The following is a 20,402-nucleotide window of genomic DNA, read 5'->3' on the forward strand; positions in this document are numbered from 1 at the left end:
ACCCACTAACAGGCCAGGTTTGCAAGATAACTGAAATACATCACAGGTGATATCATTTGCTGCTCAGTGATTGCAGTATTCTAGTCTGCATCTCCCCAAGGTAATATTTAAATTCTGGCCTGTTAGTGGGTCCTGAGGACCGGAGTTGAGAACCACTGGCGTACAGTGACGTCCTCCCAGAGTCCTGCTCTCGCGCGCCCCCTGGGGCGCGCACCCGAAAAAATCCGTGATCACGGATCACGGTAAACAGCCGCTGATCGCGGCCGTTTACCATGTGATCGCTCCGTCAAATGACATGTAAACAAACTGACGTCATGCCATGACGCCGGTTCCTCCCTTCCCTCTCTGTACCGATCGGTACAGAGGGGGAGGGATCGGATGGCAGCAATGCTGTGGGCTGGATGTGTAGTGCCCACAGCGCTGCTCTGTGACAATTGCTGTCACATCCATGGATCCATCCATCCATGCTCAGCCATCCCTCCATGCTCAGCAATACACTGCAATACTCTGCAATACCGTGCACTACTCTGCAATGCTCTGCAATACCCCGCAATACTCTGCAATACTCTGCAATACCCCGCAATACCCTGCAATACCTCGCAATACGCTGCAATACGCTGCAATACCCTGCAATACTCTGCAATACCCTGCAATACCCTGCAATACTCTGCAATATGCTGCAATACCCTGCAATACTCTGCAATACCCTGCAATACTCTGCAATACTCTGCAATACCCTGCAATACTCTGCAATACCCTGCAAAACTATGCAATACCCTGTAATACTCTGCAATACTCTGCAATACCCCGCAATACCCTGCAATACACTGCCATACCCTGCCATACTCTGCCATACCCAGCAATACCCAGCCATACTCTGCCATACCCAGCCATACTCTGCCATACCCAGCAATACCCAGCCATACTCTGCAATACCCAGCCATACTCTGCAATACTCGGTGATACCCAGCCATACTCTGCCATACCCAGCCATACTCAGCCATACCTAGCCATGCTCGGCCATACTCAGCCATGCTCAGCCATCCTCGGCCATGCTCAGCCATACTCAGCTGTACTCGGCCTCTGTATGTGGCCAGGCTGTGGAAGTCTCACACGTGGTATCGCGGTACTCAGGAGGAGTAGGATAATCTATTTCGGGGTGTCATTTTTGGTATGTACATGCTATGTGTTAGAAATATTGTATAAATAGACAACTTTGTCTTAAAAAAAAAATGTGTCTTAACCACTTCCCGCCCGCTGACCATCATACGACGTCCTTGACTTTGTGCGGGGATATCTGAATGATGCCTGCAGCTACAGGCATCATTCAGATATCAGCTTTTTCAGCTGGTATTTCCCTACACCATAAGAATGATCATAGCAGTTGTTCCACTGCTGGATCATTCTTACGGGAGGCGAAAGGGGACTCCTGCCCCCCCGCCGCCCTCAGGTGCTTCTACCGACTCATCGCTTCAATCGTTTTTTTTTTGTTTTTTTTTTTTTATTTCAGGCTTCCCAGCCTAGAGGTGAGATGTGGGGTCTTATTGACCCCATATCTCACTGTAAAGAGGACCTGTCATGCCATATTCCTATTACAAGAGATGTTTACATTCCTTGTAATAGGAATAAAAGTGATCAAAAAATGTATTTTTTGGAAAAAAGCGTCAAACCAAAATAAAGTAAAATGAACAGTAAAAAAAAAAAAAATAATAATAATTTTTTTCCCCGTGTCTCCGTGTGCTTGCACGCAGAAGCGAACGCATACGTAAGTCCCGTCCACATATGAAAATGGTGTTCAAACCACACATGGGAGGTATCGCTGCGATCGGTAGAGTAAGAGCAATCATTTTTGGCCCTAGACCTCCTCTGTAACTCAAAATATGTAACCAGTAAAAAATTTTAAAGCGTCGCCTATGGGGATTTTTAAGTAGCGAAGTTTGGCGCCATTCCATGAGCGTGTGCAATTTTGAAGGGTGACATGTTAGGTATCTATTTACTCGGCATAACTTCATCTTTCACATTATGCAAAAACATTGGGCTAACTTTACTGTTTTGTTTTTTTTTAAAGCAAAAAAACAGTTTTTTTCCTAAAAAAAACATGTTTGAAAAATTGCTGCGCAAATACCGTGCGAGATAAAAAGTTGCAACAACCGCCATTGTATTCTCTAGGGTCTTTGCTAAAAAAAACATATATAAAGTTTTGGGGTTCTATGTAATTTTCTAGCTAATAAATGATGATTTTTACATGTAGGAGAGAAATGTCAGAATTGACCTGGGTGCTCCAGATTGCCTGAAGGTGCTCCATGCATGTTGGGCCTCTGTATGTGGCCACGCTGTGTAAAAGTCTCATACTCGGGAGTAATAGCAGAATGTGTTTTGGGGTGTAATTTGTGGTATGTATATGCTGTGTGTGAGAAATAACCTGCTAATATGACAATTTTGTGAAAAAAATAAAAAAAATAAAAATCTTGATTTTGCAAAGAATTGTGGGAAAAAATTACTTAAAAAAAATTCATCATGCATCTTTCTAAATACCTTGGAATGCCTTCTTTCCAAAAAGGGGTCATTTGGGGGGTATTTGTACTTTTCTGGCATGTTAGGGTTTCAAGAAATTAGGCCATCAGTACTTCAGGTGTGATCAAATTTCAGATATTGGCACCATAGCTTTTGGACTCTATAACTTTCACAAAGACCAAATAATATACACCGATTTGGGTTATTTTTACCAACGATATGCAGCGGTATAAACTTTGGCAAAAATATATGAAGAAAAATTACTAATTTGCAAAATGTTATAACAGAAACGAATTTTACAGAATTTTTTGGTCTTTTTTCTTTTATAGCGCAAAAAATAAAGAACCCAGCGGTGATTAAATACCACCAAAGGAAAGCTCTATTTGTGTGAAAAAAAGGAAAAAAATTTCATATAGGTACAGTGTTGGCTGACTGAGTAATTGTCATTCAAAATGTGAGAGCACTGAAAGCTGAAAATTGGTCTGGTTATTAGGGGGTTTAAGTGCCCAGTGGTCAAGTCGTTAAATTGAACAGTTATTATTTGAGAGTTTAAATGATTATATAAATGGAAATAGATGGTTAACAGCTTAGAAGGGAATATTTTATACTGGGGATGGTATCTTTTTTGTTTCCGTATGATTTTATTTATTTTGTATGTATTTGATTTATATTGTGAAGTGTTGTATGTGTTGTTCTAAAGGCATAATTTTTTAGGAGTATAAAGTAAAGAAATTTAACATGTGTGCAAAGATAATGAAAGCACCATATTCCTTGAATCATGAGTAGAACTGCAAACTCAAAAAAAAAAGATAATTAAAAAAAAAAACTATTGTGTTTCAATCAAAGTACTGTAATACATAAACACACTCAATATATTAAAGTGGAAGTCCATGCACAAACTAAAATCCCTGCATCTATAGACAAAGATGTAAAGAAAAAATTAGTATACATACCTTTTTGGAAGCCGACCAGATCCCATGCTGAGCTGTCAGACGCAGCTTCTCTGTGTAGGCAGGTGCAGAGGAGACAGACGACAACGGAAGCCCTATAGTAAGTCTATGGGTGACGTCCCTTCCCATTAATTTCACAGCCATTGTCGGCCGTGTCCTCTGCAGAGCTTGCGCCGCTGGAGATCGGATCGGAGTGGGTCAGATCGGCTTCCAAAAGGGTGTGTGTACTCGTTTTTTCTTTACAGGGATAAAGAGGTTAGTGTTAGATCGCTGGTGTCTATAGATGCAGGGATTTTAGTTTTTGCATGGACTTCCACTTTAAGTCAGATTGAGCACAAAAATAGGTTCACCATAAGTTCCTCTCCAAGTAGAATGCCAAGAAATACCAATATAGGATTACAATAAGGAAATATAGTGATCCTGTTCAAAGGTTTAATCTGAGGACAAACTCAAATGAATCAATGACCTAATAAATACTGAGCACACAGCATAACTGAATATTACATGTAATGAAGTTCTGGGTTGGAAATAAGCTAGACATCAATGATAATTCTAACAGGCGATCATTGAATTAGGTTCCTACAACTGGTAAACATGGGTTTTGGATCCTACAAAACAAACCCAAGATGGATAAACCACTTGCATAGTTTGCACATAAACATGTGCAGGAATAATTGAAAATGCATTCATAGAAGCATGCTCCAAATAGAGCATTCAATAACAGCCATCACACCGAGGTATCAACCCATATGCTGTGAATACAAAATTAGCCAGATGAACTCGCTTAATTAGCAAACAGACCTCCCCAGAGGGTTAGAACTGTGTGATTGAAGCTGTAGAATAAATAGACAACAGTCAACTTGTTACAGCAGTATTGGAGGTGTGCTGCTAACTCAATAGTGAAACAATATGCAGATCACATATCTAGGAGAAGCCTCATGATGCAAAGGATAAACAGAGTATGCCATCCAAGTATACAGGAGTTATTATCCATCAAACTTGTAACAGGGAAGTATTCAACGCCAAGTTAAAGCCATATAACCAGAGCCGGTTGGTTAAACTTCACCCCATCCAAGGCCGTGTCCAGACTGTCCACTCATTTAGTAGTAAAAATTCCAGTAACGAAAATCATGTTTATGTGAATGGATTACAGTATTTTGATTTAAATACATTTCTTTTTATTATTGGATTTCTTTGATTGTTGCTGAGTTTGCAGTTCTACTCATCGGTTCCTGGTGATGTGGTTCATATCATTTTAATTGGGGGGTATGCGGGATACAATCATGGGAATAAAGATTTTTTGTACATTAATAATGTTTGGCTTTGTGTCTATGAGTTACTGTGGGAGACCTGAAGTTTTTTTGCATAGTTATGTCCAAACTGTGGACTGACGCTCTACCCCTTGTTAACACCAAATCAAACCACACCTGGAAGAAAGAAGCTGTAAAGCCGGCCATAGATGGTTCGAATCTCGGCCGGTTCAGCAGGAACCGGCCAGGATTCGAACCCTGTATAAGCAGGCTGAATGTACCCAAGTTGTTCGATCAATCAACTTTTGTACAACCGGCTGTTATAGCCACTAGCAATAATCACTGTCTTCTCCCGGTGGGAATGGCTTGCCCCACCCGTCCACCAGGAGAACACAATGTCTCGGCTGGAGGGATTCCTCTGTCAACACAGTCTGTGTTGATGGGGGATTTGCGCTGCAGGAAGGAAATTTGCTCCATCTATGGTCAGTGTTTTGTCAGATTAGGGGACCCGTCAGATTTTGTAACTGAAGTGACGTTCCGTCTCCGCCATCTTGGTACACCCCACACTTGTCCACAGTAAGGATGCAGTAAGAAGGCGGCAAGCGGATATCTTCTTACACCCAAGTCTTGAATTTCACACTTATTTTTAACAGTAAACTGAGCTTATATAGTGAAATTCAGTATTTTGAAATCTGACTGTTTATTGTCCTTAAATTCATGCAGAGTGCCAGAGGATTTTTTTTTGGTGTCCCAAAGGCATTTGGAACCCTCCCTCCCCCCAACCGCTAAGTCAACACATACCAATCCTCTTCTATCTGCTGACTTTGCCAAACCCATACACACTATAGTTACCTGTTTTATGATCATATTTCTGTATGAATTCACCAAAGCATGTAGTGAAAGGGCCTGCCTGAATACTTTCAAATGGTACTGTTTCAAGTTTTGTTCTCCTATTATATTGATAGGTAATTGCAGAATATAAAATTGTGCTTCAATTTGTGTAGTGTGTATTTATATTTTTTTATTATGAGACTTCTTACCTGTCCAGTGGGCTGCCAATAGTGTAAGTAAGGAGGGGCTGGCCAAAGTAACACACATCATGTATGCATTCAGCTCTCAATGAAGTGGAGAGGATTACCTGTCCAAACGCCCCCCCCCCACCCCTAAAATTTTTACAATGGGCCATCAGAGGGGGTGAGGAATCTGATAAGTGGATCTTAGATTTTTGTCTTTAAATACTCCTTAAAATAAATGTTATACTGATGTTGGCCAAGAATGTTTGTATCTAATCTGCTTGCAATGTTATGTGCAAAAGTACTAATTATTTTTTTCTTATTTGACTCCACAGTTTCCTTCAACGCCACAGGAATGGCAGACTGTGGCATCCCACTTTGCCCAGCGGTGGGACTTTCCCAACTGCGGAGGGGCAATTGATGGAAAACACGTCCACATAGTCCCACCCCCCAACTCGGGGTCATACTTTTACAACTATAAGGGGTTTAATAGTATTGTGATGTTGGCGGTGGTGTCGGCGACATATGAGTTTCTCTATGTGGACGTGGGGAAGAATGGATCTACGAACGGCTCCAGAGTAATGGTTGGGATTGCCACCTCCGGAAGACAACGTGGCTGGTCTGCCGTTCGTCTTTGTCACTGATGAAGTGTTTGGGCTGGGTGATCACCTGATGCAGCCGTTCCCGATGAGGACCCTCACCCCGGACCAGAGGGTTTTTAACTACCCGTTGGCCAGAGCCAGAAGAGTGGTGGAGAACGCTTTCGGGATAATGGCCAGCCGGTTCCGCCTATTCCTTATGGCAATCAACATGGCGGAATATAATCTTAACCATATAATCCTTGCTTGCTGCATGCTCCAACTATTTAAGGAGAAATTCAGTGAACTATGTGGCCTCAGTTGGGCCTGAGGCCGGACTTCAAGAACCAACCCTGGCGGCGTTGAAGCTGGCCGTCCTGGCTTGCCCCCCCAAAAGCGCCCGAGAAGTAAGACAGAAGTATGTTCAGTACTTTGCAGGTAGGGGGGCCATTGATATGCCAGAAAATGTTTAAGAAACATTTTGAAAAAAAAATTTTTAGTTAAACTGAAATACAATTTCCTTTGATTTACTGCTTGTGTTTCTTTTAGCTGTCTCCTAGGTTAGCCAATGGGCTTTTCTTTTTGGCCATTTTCTTCAATAGTGCAAACATAATTTATTTGATACATGAGGTGACAATCTCTTCTTCAGCGAACTATTATGTTGTGGGTCTGCTACACACACACCTTGTTTTTGTTGTTAATGTATGTAATGCATTACTGATAAAAATATTCATCATTTTCAGCACCATGAATTAATTTTTGGGAGTCACAAAAATGGCCTGATTGTGGCAAATTATAAAGCATTGTGGGAGTTATTTGCTAAATAAAAATCCACTTTGCACTCCAAGTGCACTGCAAAAGTGCATTTGAAACTGCACTGAAAGTGCACAAAAAGTGCACTTGTAGTGCAAAGCGGATTTGCCTTTAGTAAATAACCACCATTGTCACTGTAAACACCAACTTAGTCCAAAAACTGCTATTGAGCATTGAAAGAAGAAGCCACACATTGTTGAGTAGAAAACGTTTTACTCTGTGCACATTCACATGTGCGTTAGAAAAGGGTTTTTGAACAAACCAACATATTTTTGTAATAACACTTTGGTTTTGACAGTACAAATAGACTTTTTTGTGTTAAACAGGCATGTTTAAAACCATAAAACAATACACAACTCAGGAACCTACAAAGTTCAACTTTTATAATTCGAAGGCAATATCAGACATTAGTATGTCCAAACTGTGTTGATCTTGCCTTCATAAGATGGGGTGATGTCACCCATGTGAAAGCCAAATTTTTAAGATGCACACAAATTGAGAGTCAAAATGGGGATTTCCCTCCTGATCCCATGCTTAATGTCAACATGTGCTAGCTCCCATCATGGGGGATCAATGGACGCGTTTCGGGGGTGCAACCTCTTCCTCTCACCTACTTGAGTTTCAAGGAAGGGGTTGCACCCACAAAACGCATACATTGATATCCCCTGATGGCAGATAGCACATGTTGACACACTGTGTGCATCTTCAAAATTTGGCTTTCAATATACTTCAAAAAATATAAAAAAATCTTAAAAATTAGTTTCTTCTTCCACAACATCCACATCACCTAAAATTCAAAAACACACCATGTATTAAAAATATGCAGGCATACATCTATTACCTGAAGCTGTGGTCTCAGACACTCACCTGTTGTGGTCACTATTTCGCCCACTTCATAATTCTCTCCTTCCTTCACATCCTCTGGTTGTAGTGTTCTTTATGAGGTTGGGGGTCCCTGGTGTCCTCAGATGACCCGAGTCTTTTCTCCCCTATGTGAATAAAAAAAAGGTATACTTAGCATGCAGATATTTGAGGACAGAAATAGGAATCTGAAACATTGCTTGGAAGTGTCGTACAATTGTCTTTTTGGGCAGAGTTCCAAGCTGAAGACATTTTTTTTTCCCTTTCTAAAGCTGGAATACTTACCTTTTTTGTACAATTTTCACACATGGAGACACCCCTAGTATCCACTGAAACATTTGTGAGGGACACCCTAAAAAGGGTGTTCTGGGGTCCCACACTAGTGCTCCTGCATCCAAACAGTTGCTGAGTGTCCTCTCCTTACACTGAATCAAGTTTACATTTCATTCAAGTGACAAACCCATCTAGACAACAATGTACTAAAAACTTCTTTTAATACAAATAGGCCTGGACAAATGTAGTTAACCTGGATCTGCCAAAAACATTGTATTAGTGGGCGAACGAACGATATTTACTACGAATGATTACTGTGCCCACGAACCTGAAAGTTGCCATTTTAAACTGTACAACAGCAAAGAAAAACACATGGAGCAGCATGCAAGTAATAATAATAATAGAAAAGCATGATAAATACTTACTTTTTAGAAGCAGTTTCCTGATCTTTCTGTACTGATCCTGCTCCTTCAATTTCAGGTCTGACCAGCGTTTCCTCAATTGATCCGTGGATCATCGTAACCCAAAATTCCTGTGCAGACTTTTCACAACTTTAGTCATGATCTTGGCCTCTCTCACATTTGGGTTTGGGTAAGGTCCATGCTTCCCATCATAGTCAGCCCTCTTCAGGATGTCCGCCATCTCCACCATCTCTACAAAGGAAATATTTGAGGCCTTAAATCTCCTCCGGGATCGGGACGTTCGTGGCTCCGGGCTTTCATCGTTGCTGCTGCTGTCTGAATGCACTTGTTCTTTCTCTGCCATATGCTCTCCCACTGCGTTGAAAGAGAGGGGGCGGGGAATATACTAGCTAGAAGGTCAGGGGCGGGCGGAGTTTCACGCATGCGCAGTGTATATAAAGCACAAAACACATGCGTTGTATGTACGATCTGTAAGTGGAGGAAGGAGTAGCGGAAGCGCCGATCATGATAACGAAGGTACAATTTTAACTTGGTCCTATACAGCTTATAGATTGAGGCCTATATTGGGACAAGATTAGGAGAGTTTAGCCTGACATTAGCGTTTGTCTTGTGTTGTGTCTTGCAGAGAAAATGAATGGCTTCAATGATCACAACTTCCTCCCCCTATTCATAGACTATTACAGGGAGCTGCCCTGTCTGTGGCAGGTAAAACACCCGGTGCATTATAATCATTAACAAAAGAGGCAGGCAGCGCTGGAGAAACTGCTAGAGTTGGGGAAGCCGCAGATCCCCACTGCAACTATCCCCTATTTGAAGGCCAAAATTGGTGGCCTGAGGAGCACTTATAATAGGGAGCGCAATAAGGTCGCGGATTCCTAGAAATCAGGAGCAGCAGCAGATGACCAGGCTCTGGTACTATGAGAGACTTTGTTTTCTGTCAACCAGACTGAAGTCAGGCAATCACTCTCAACCCTACCTTCCACTCTTCCTTCCATGCTTTCTTCCACCCCAGCTGAGGCTTCCGACGTCCAACCTGGGCCTTCCAGCCAGGAAGAAGTGGAGGAGCCCAGTTTGAGCCAGGTATAGCATTGTTCTACATATTTCTTGTCGTAATATTAATGATGTTAACTAGATGTTATTATTGATCACTAATTGCTGATTTAATAAAGAGTTTTACATATCAATAGACAGTAGTGGCCAAAAATGTTTGGGACAAGAATGAAAAATGCTGGGCTCAGAATGATAGTCTTTTCTATTTGTTAACATTCAATTTGCAACAGTCATGAGCTGAAAATTGTGTGTGATTGATGAACAAAAAACTAAAACTATGTCCCTTTTTCATACACAGGAAAGCCTCAGCCAGAAGGAGGGCATGGAATGTGGTAGCCAGGAGGCTGTGGAATGTGGCAGCCAGGAGGTGGCGGGAGTAAGTGGCAGCCAGGAGGTGGCACGGCCCAGTAGCCTGACCGAATCCCAGGTCCTTCCCCTCTGCCTTCCAACCAAAAGGCCCAGGAAGGGGAGGAATGTGGAGAAGGCAGCGCTTGGGCTGATTCAGGAGGCTAATGCTGCCCTCAGAACCACCCCCACTCTTCAAGAGGCCTTTTGTCTCCATGGCTGCATGCAAAATGCAGGAAATGGAGGAGGGCCAATACCTCATCTGTGAGGAAATGATGTATCTGACCCTAAATAAGGGGTTGAGGGGCCAACTCACAACCAAAACCCACCTGTGTGAGTTCTCACCTCCAGCCACAACTCCAACACCACAGCCACAGCCTGGAAGGAAGAAAAGAGTGTGATGGCCTGGGTTCAGTCTTGTCTGACCACAGCCTGGGGACATATATGTCATCTGCTGCTGTTCCTGATCTCTAAAATCTCTAAAATAGTTAATGTGTGCCCTGGGGTACAAAGGCTTTGGCAATTTCACCAGTTTCTCCAGTGTTGCCTTCCTCTTTATTTTCTTATGACCCATAATAAATGGCTATTTTTGATTCACAAATACTTGCCTATGTGTTTTCTTTCAATTCTGTGCATTTCCTAAATACATGTCAAATTAACAAGGGACACCAACCAACCTCCTTGAGGTTAAAAAATACAAGATAATAATGGTGTTGTGGTAACTTGACACACAAAACGAAAAAAAATATTATGGAGATCACTAGAAAAAAAAAAATCTTGATCTTGATAAAAAAAACAAAAATAAAAAATAAAAAAAATGCAAAATATTATTATGGAGATCTGACAAAAAAAATAAAATAAATAATATTATTCAGGAGATCACGAGAAATAATAAAGAAATCAGTTTGTCAAAACTCTGTGTAAATATCAGCAGCAAAACAACTTAATTATTCTAGCATTATAAAGAAGAAGAAAATGCGCTGCATTAAAAGATTTTAAAATCTGCAGCGTGACGAATGTGCTATATCCATTACAAACGCTAGTTTTACCAGAACAAGCACTTCCGTCTCATACTTGATTCAGAGCATGCGTGGAATTTTGTGCGTCGGAATTGTCTACACACGATCGGAATTTACGAGAATGGACTTTGTTGTTGGAAAATTTGAGAACCAGATCCCAAATTTAGTTTGTCGGAAACTCCGACAGAAAATGTCCGATGGAGCCTGCACAGGGTCGGAATTTCCGACAACAAGCTCCCATCGAACATTTGTTGTCGGAAATTCCGACCGTGTGTACGCGGCATTACTGTTTTTTTCTACTACCCTGTAATATCCTGTGAGCTCCCGAACCTTTTTTTTTTGTACTTTTTTTGTTTTATAAATGTGCAGTGAGCATTAGTTGCAGCCATGTACACCGCTCTAAGCACACTATAAAAATCCCATAGTCCATAGTCCATCTCTTGAGTGACCAAGAGAAGGTGGATACGTTCCTACATATAGCTGGACACTTTAGAATTAATGTAGCCACCCTCTAGTAGGAAGTCGGATCACAACAGCTAAAAAAAAAAAAAAAAAAAATGGAATTAGGAGATTTATTGGAGGAGGCTGAGAGCAATAGAAGGCAGGCACTTTGAGTTAGGAATATATACTTGAAAAGATTAAAAAAATACAGAGTTTAGTGTCACTTTAAAGTGGTTGCAAACCTCAGACATAAAATATGAACAAAACATATCCCTTTATAGTGTGTACTTGTCTCACTTAAGAGCACATAGTGTCATTTCTGTCTGCTGCTTTGTTCCTCTATCAGCACAAATCACTTCTGGCAACTTTTCCTGACAACAAGAGAAAAAAGGTGACAGGGGAAGGATCTCCAGCTGATTGACAGCCTCAGCTCTGTTTCTGTGTGCTGTGTGAAGGGGGGGGGGGTGTCTCTTCCCTCCAATTAGCTCCCAGATTTCTCCTCACTGAGCTCTGCAGAGTGTAACTTCAGCTCTCCACCCCGTTTTCTGACAGCTCAGATAAGCTTTATAAATTCTGGACTTTGAACGCCTGCAGATAAAACTGCATATAAACAGTTACAACTAGGGTTGTCCCGATACCACTTTTTTAGGACTGAGTACAAGTACCGATACTTTTTTTCAAGTACTCGCCGATACCGATTACCGATACTTTTTTTTTTTAATGTCACATGACAGTGTTTTTTTTTTATTTAAACAATGCTTTCTTTTTTTCGGGGGGGGGGGGGGGGGGAGGAGGGGGTGAACGGTGTCTGTGTGTTTGTTTTTTTTTATTTACAATTTTAATTTTTTACAATATTTTTTTTTTATTCTTTATTGCAATATGTGTTTTTTTTTTTTTAAATCAGCCCTGTTGGGGGGCTTTGGTGAGATATCAGAGATCTTAACAGACCTCTGATATCTCCCCCTTGAGACAGAGAAAGAGACAGAGGATAGAGATTCCTCAGTTCCTTTCTCTGCAGCCTCAGCTGCACTGAGAATGAATAGAGAGAAGATAGCGGCTCCTCTCCATTCATAAACTGACACAACGTAATCATAGGAGGTTACAATGTTTCAGTTATGTGAATGGACAGAGTCAGCTGACTCTGTCCATACACAAAGGATGGAGGAGGAGGACAGCAGAATGGAGGGGACAGCGGAGAGGCACAGCAGAACGGAGGGGACAGAGAAGGAGAGGGGGACAGCGGAACGGCTGAACGGAGGGGACAGCGGAGAGGCACAGCAGAACGGAGGGGACAGAGAAGGAGAGGGGGACAGCGGGACAGCGGAACAGCTGAACGGAGGGGACAACGGAGAGGCACAGCAGAACGGAGGGGACAGAGAAGGAGAGGGGAACGGTGGAACGGAGGGGGACAGCTGAGGGGGACAGAGGAACGGAGGGGGCATGGAGGAGGATGCAGTGACAGTCAGCGGTGATTGCGTGTGGGGGAGTTACAAGCACCGATCACTGCTGTATGTCACTAAAGCAGCTGAAAGCCGGGGGGAGAAGCTTGTAACTCCCCCATGTGCCGATCACTGCTGACTGTACAGGTATCGGGTGAAGTATCGGGAGCATTTGCCCGAGTACAAGTACTTGGGCAAATGCTCGGTATCGGGACAACCCTAGTTACAACTTTTGTAGAAGAATTGCTTTCATCTCTGTGTATCACCTAATGCCAGTCACTTCACTGGGTATATGGAACTGCAGCATAGAAAAAATAGCTCTCTTGCCTTGCCCAGGCATGTACTGGCCATCAGAACTACCGGGAGTTTCGCACTGCTGCCTAGCCTAGCCGCTAGGGTGCAGGCCGGCCTAGATGGATCAGTTTGCCAGGCTGGGCGGCCGGCGCGGCTCCGCTGGAATAGTGCTGAGTGACTCTGACGGCCTGGAGATTCACTCACTGTATGTGCGCCTATGCATAATGTGCTGCTGTTCAGTGTGCAGGCCCATGGTCTGTCCAGGCAGCACTGTCTGTGTGCATCACTCGGATTGGTGCTGAGTTACTACCGCCCGCCAGACCCCACCAATTGCTGCAGCCTCGCTGGCACTGTGCCCAGGACAGGTGCCGTGCCAGCCAATTAAGTGCTGAGCACAGGCGTGGTGCTCCGCCCACCTCAACATTACGCCACCCCCTCCTCCAGGCTCCAGTCCCTCCCATGACAAATCAGAGGAGCACGCGCATTCCATGGCTGTCTGGACTGTCCCACACGGTGTGTGAAGTACTTATCTTTCCAGTCCTGAACAGTGTTGATGAGTCAGAAAGAGGCTGCAGCATTTAAAAAGGAGAGAAAGAAGGAAGCATAGAGCTCTGGAGAAGTAAGCACACAAGCTTTACTTTTGAAGGGAACTGTTCTGGCCAAATTATAGGGTGACTGACAACAGAGTTCCTAAAAGCAAGCCAGGATGGCAAATCCCATATTTCAATCCCAACAGGCTACCTTTAAAGATGTCCTAATAGCTATTCTCCACAGATTTTGTCTGTCATCTTCATCCCCACTGCCAGCTTCCTACCACCCCACCCCTGTCATCTTCATCCCTATGTTAGCTTCCTACCACCCCCCCTGTCTACTTCATCCCCACTGTCAGCTTCCTACCACCCCTTGTCATATTCATCCCCCTGTCAGCTTCCTACCACCCCTGTCATCTTCATCCCCATTGCCAGCTTCATACCACCCCACCCCTGTCATCTTCATCCTCCTGTCAGCTTCCTACCACCCCTTGTCATCTTCACCCCCACTGCCAGCTTCCTACCACACCAGCCCTGTCATCTTCATCCCCACTGCCAGCTTCCTACCACCCCACCCCTGTCATCTTCATCCCTATGTTAGCTTCCTACCACCCACCCTGTCTACTTCATCCCCACTGTCAGCTTCCTACCACCCCTTGTCATCTTCATCCCCCTGTCAGCTTCCTACCACCCCTGTCAGCTTCCTACCACCCCTGTCATCTTCATCCCCATTGCCAGCTTCATAACACCCCACCCCTGTCATCTTCATCCTCCTGTCAGCTTCCTACCACCCCTTGTCATATTCATCCCCCTGTCAGCTTCCTACCACCCCTGTCAGCTTCCTACCACCCCTGTCATCTTCATCCCCATTGCCAGCTTCATACCACCCCACCCCTGTCATCTTCATCCTCCTGTCAGCTTCCTACCACCCCTTGTCATCTTCACCCCCACTGCCAGCTTCCTACCACACCAGCCCTGTCATCTTCATCCCCACTGCCAGCTTCCTACCACCCCACCCCTGTCATCTTCATCCCTATGTTAGCTTCCTACCACCCACCCTGTCTACTTCATCCCCACTGTCAGCTTCCTACCACCCCTTGTCATATTCATCCCCCTGTCAGCTTCCTACCACCCCTGTCAGCTTCCTACCACCCCTGTCATCTTCATCCCCATTGCCAGCTTCATACCACCCCACCCCTGTCATCTTCATCCTCCTGTCAGCTTCCTACCACCCCTTGTCATCTTCACCCCCACTGCCAGCTTCCTACCACACCAGCCCTGTCATCTTCATCCCCACTGCCAGCTTCCTACCACCCCACCCCTGTCATCTTCATCCCTATGTTAGCTTCCTACCACCCACCCTGTCTACTTCATCCCCACTGTCAGCTTCCTACCACCCCTTGTCATCTTCATCCCCCTGTCAGCTTCCTACCACCCCTGTCAGCTTCCTACCACCCCTGTCATCTTCATCCCCATTGCCAGCTTCATACCACCCCACCCCTGTCATCTTCATCCTCCTGTCAGCTTCCTACCACCCCTTGTCATCTTCATCCCCACTGCCAGCTTCCTACCACCCCACCCCTGTCATCTTCACCCCCACTGCCAGCTTCCTACCACACCAGCCCTGTCATCTCCATCCCCACTGCCAGCTTCCTACCACACCACCCCTTGTCATCTTCATCTACACTGTCAGATTCCTACCACTCCACCCCTGTCATCTTCATTCCCACTGCCAGCTTCCTACCACACCACCCCACCCCTGTCATCTTCATCCCCGTCAGCTACCTACCACCCCTGTCATCTTCATCCCCCTGTCAGCTTCCTACCACCCCTGTCATCTTCGTCCCCCTGTCGGCTTCCTACCACCCCACCCCTGTCATCTTCATCCCCCTGTCAGCTTCCTACCGCTGTCATCTTCATCCCCCTGTCGGCTTCCTACCACCCCACCCCTGTCATCTTCATCCCTACTGCCAGCTTCCTAGCACCCCACCCCTTGTCATCTTCATCACCACTGCCAGCATCCTACCACCCCATCTCCTTAAATGTACTGGTGCACATCACATATGATGGATGCAGGGACAATTTTATTTCTTCCAGTGACAACACGGACAGAAGGACATTTGTCCTTCCAGTGAAACCACCAATGCAGGGACTTTTTTTCTTTCAGTGACACCACAGATACCCAAGTCCCTGCTCACCCATAGTGCAGTGACCTGTGTTTTTTTACTTACAGTGGAATGTTTTTACTTGTGTTTTTTTGCGCAATTGCATATAGTTTATGTACTGTTTTTGTGCGTGTTTGCAAAATGAAAGTGGGCCGGTCTGGATGAAGTCCAGGGCCAAATTTGTGTCCCAGTCCAGCCCTGCCTGGCAATGCTGTGTCGTGTGGCAGAGCTGTATAAATCTCAGGACCCCATGAACAAAAATACAAATCCTTTTGGCAGGATAAATTTACTGTAGCAATACCACAGTGAGAACCTTACCTATATCCACAATGAGACTGCCTGGCTTTTGATCCAGCAGAAACTGTCGAACCTTCGGCCAAGCTTTACTCTGCACTTCATTGAAGTACGGAGCTGTGCTCTCATAGACGCTGTGCACATGTTGATTTTCCAGCTGGGCAGCTTCATAGTCCATGCTGAAAGAGAACAGCCAAACACTGCTTAGTTTAAGTATGAAAGAGAAGGCTAGAACAGCAACATAGATGAATACATCTCATCTAGAGCACGCCTGCCTAAACCAGCCAAAATAATCCCTTTCATTAAACAGAAAAAAGTCATACTAATTACATTGACTTGTTTGGCACAATGTTCAGACATTTGTTTTCACAGACACCAATACTGGAAGCAGAAAAGAAAAATCAGATACTGATAAAGAGTTGGATTTTATTCATTAAAGTGTTATTAAAACCACAACAGTAAAATCAGTCGGTATATGCAGTAAAGCATGCTTGTTACACTCACTGTGGAACCTAAGGGGTTAATCCTTTGCATTGTGTAAAAAGGCTGTTTGATCCTGTCTTCGCTGATCTAGCCATTTTTTTACTGTCCCCAATCCATCTATTGATAGAGCCCTAGGAGGCACTCTGCACATGCTCAGCTTGGTGTGTATTACTAGAGAGAGTGTGCATGTGATCAGCACATGGCCAATCAGCACTGTCCAGGCAGAGGGTCAGGGGTCATGCAGCCTCAGAGGACAGTCAGAATAGAAGGCAAACTCCTGCAAGCTTTAACCAGACACTGACAGAAGTTGCAAAACTGCCATAAACTGCTGATGAGAAAAGGTTGACTTTCTGAAAGCTGGTGTTTGCAGCCAATTATACATTCCCAATACCCTTACCTGAGTGTGCTCCGCCCTGGCAACTAGCCTCTAAGGTAGCAAACACTGCATTTTGGGAGACTGGCGCTAATGTTTTTTTTATAAGCAAAGCTCAGGCTGCAATGCCCTACCAACTGTAGCCTCAAACCAACCCTTTCTCTAACCCCAACATTAATCCTGCCCAGTATAAACATAATTCTTTGTCTGCATATACACTACTCCAAAACCAACGTCCTCTGTGTCAGGGACCAACCCTCTGTACATGAAAAACAGAAGCAATGGGGTCTACTGACCATATTGTGTCTGCTCTACAACTTAAAGGGGTTGTAAACCCCCAAAGGTTTTTCAGCTTAAAGCGGGGGTCCACCTATCTATCGTTTTTTTTTTTTGGAGTTCATTCACAAACTTTTCTTCTCATGATTATCTACTCACATGTTCTGTGTAATAAGTCCGCCTGTGTCCGATTTCGTTGTAAAGAATAACTTATAAAATTCACTGAAGGCGGTTACCATCTTCATTGTGGGCATTTGAAGCCCACAAGCATGTATTTCCTGGATGCGGTGAATGCTGTGCTCCCAGCATTCACCGAGATGTTGTGATGATGCTGTTGCACAATGCATGCTGGGAAGCCTGAGACTAGCTCCCAGGGGACTGTGGGAGGTCTGGGAGAGGCTAGAAACACGCCTACTCCCATGGGAGGAAAACCAGGAAGTGCTAAGATTAGAAAAAAAAGGTAATTACGGCGATTTAAATTTTTTTACACAGCATGTCAGCATCTAGGCAAGGAAGAGAATGCATAGAGATAATGTTCAAAATTTGGGTGGAACCCCGCTTTAATGCATTCAATGCATTAAGGTGAAAAACCTGCTGTAGTGCAGCAGCCCCTCAGAGCCCCTCTTTTACTTACCGGTCGTTCCATCGACAGGGACAAGCACAGCAGCTCCAGCCACTGTCTCGGGTCCTCATTGGATAGATTGATAGCAGCCATTGGGTCGCGCTGCTATCAATCAAATCCAATGACACGGGAGCCGGGGGCAGGATCAAGTCCTGCTGTCTGTGTCATTGGACGCAGCAGCAGGACTCGGGAGCGCACCTGAACGAGTGCCCCCATGGAAAACGCTTCTCCGTGGGGGCACTCGAGAAGAGGAGGAGCCAGGAGCGCCGTGGAGGGACCCCAGAAGAGGAGGATCAGGGCCACTCTGTGCAAAACCCTTGCACAGAGAAGGTAAAATGTTTGTTTTCTTGTTTTTTTTTTTTTTTTAAATGAAGCTTTACAAACCCTTTAACCATTACTCTAAATCACGGGTATTGATTTAAAATTCAAGGAGGTCCGCTCACTACAATTTTCTTTTAGCCGAAGTCCGAATCTCAAGTGTGTGCTATGACTCAGAAAGATTGTAGTCACTGTATATCTATCAAAAACTGAGAAATGTACAATTTCCATAGCATTTCAACAATCTGTATTGTCAAGTTTCAGTTACAACATTCTTACATTACATCAGTTGTCCCCATTGGAGTGCCCCTTTCTATCATATGTGCCCATCAGAGTGCCCCTTTCCATCATATGTGCTCATTAGATAGCTCCCTTTACATCATATTTCTCCATCAGAGTGCTCCTTTACCTAAAGTGTCCCCATCATAGTGCCCCTTTATATGAGTTGACACCACCAGAGTGCCTCTTTACATGATTTGTGCCCATCAGAATGCTCCGTTCCATCATATGTGCCCATCAGAGTGTCCCCTTTTCATCATATATGCCCATCAGAGTGTCCCCTTTCCTCATATGTGCCCATCAGAGCGCCCCTTTACACCATATGTGCCCACCAGAGTGCCCCTTTACATCATATGTGCCCATCAGAGTGACCCTTTCCATCATTTATGCCCATCAAAGTGCCCCTTAACACCATATGTGCCCACCAAAGTGCCCCTTTACATCATATGTGCCCACCAGAGTGCCCCTTTACAACATATGTGCCCAATAGAGTGCACCTATAAATCCCTACCAAGTGAACAACATATCTGCATATGTCCAGTAGCTGGGCAGGCATGGGTGTGAGGTGGGAGAAGACAGGAGCTGCAGGGGGCGGGAGCTGGCAGAAGGAACTAGCTGCAGGGGATAGGAGCTGGGCTGAAAAACTTGCTAAGGGGGAAGGATGCACATGTGATATCACTGGTTGCCGGGACACCAGCGGTCCAAGCAATTATTGACTGCTGAGCAGCTCCAACCCTCCAACATCCTATGTGGTCCTGCACCAGTCCTTTTCCCGTGTCCTGTGAGCCCTATGAGGGTGTGTTATCCCAGTCAAGCCTTGTCTCAGGCTCACAGAAGAGTGCTGAAGAGCCAGGCACTTATGTAACCTTTTTAGTCATTTTGATATGTTCTCAAGGGTCACAAGATTAACCCCCATCATTCATTCCTTCCAAAAGCTATCTGTCCAATTATATTATCACTGGTAAAAGTAACACATTCAATTACCAAAAGGGGAGTAAAAGGGGGGGGGGGTAATGAATTTGTACCAACATTTCTAACAAAGATACAGTTTAAAATTCAAAAATAAAATAAATATGTTCATGAAAAGTATATATTTTGAGCTTATTGAAAAGTGACTCTGCTCTAAGCAACTCCTCTCCACCACCACTCGCACACAGGGTGTTGGGGGCAAGCCAAGCCTGTCCATTCACACAACAGAGTCAATTTTAGTAATTTCCCCTCAAAATATGGGTCAGGTGTCACTCATCTCCTCACATCTCCTTCTTACTTCTCTTGCAGAAATAGGTCAGTTGTTACTTGTCCTTTTCAAATGTCCTCCTCATGTCTCCTCTAGTCATGGGTGAGGTGTATCTTATCCTCCTCATCAGTGGCGGCCGCTCCATTAGGGGCACAGGGGTGCCACCTCCCTAATGTATGCGCCCAGCCCCTAATATATATGCAGGGCTCTGAACACATGGATTCCAATGTTTTTTTTGGCTTTAAAGGCGTGGGCTTGGGGGGGGGGGGGCGCAGAGCACTGCGCCCCGAGCCCACCTAGTTTTGTGACAATTGTGAATTAATATTCGTTATTGTCTGCCTGATTCTCTCCCCGGCACATCAGGAAGCAGTTCCTGTGACCCGATAGGGCAGGGAATCTTAGGACTCCCTAGACAATCGTGTCTCAACACTTCCTGTTCGCCCAGGAGGAGAATCAACGGCCCGGCTCTTCATTCCCCCTGACTCCAAAGGTAATGTCCTGATCTAGACACGTCAGGTGTTACCCATCCTCTTTACATCTCCTTCTCGCTCTTCTCCTCCAGA

The 20,402-nt window shown here is 44.5% G+C and overlaps 1 protein-coding gene across 1 annotated transcript in view; it reads right to left on the bottom strand.

Moving 5' to 3' along the window:
• The window catches only part of TRMT9B (tRNA methyltransferase 9B (putative)), a 137,564-nt gene that overhangs the window by 54,305 nt on the left and 62,857 nt on the right, over positions 1-20,402 (bottom strand). Inside the window, exon 2 of the mRNA XM_073608336.1 lies at positions 16,276-16,430. Coding sequence (XP_073464437.1) covers positions 16,276-16,429 — 154 coding nt within the window. The 5' untranslated portion in view covers position 16,430. The remainder of the gene's footprint in view (positions 1-16,275; positions 16,431-20,402) is intronic.

This window comes from Aquarana catesbeiana, linkage group LG01 (assembly GCF_042186555.1).
Source record: "Aquarana catesbeiana isolate 2022-GZ linkage group LG01, ASM4218655v1, whole genome shotgun sequence".
Classification (NCBI taxonomy): Eukaryota; Metazoa; Chordata; class Amphibia; order Anura; family Ranidae; genus Aquarana; species Aquarana catesbeiana.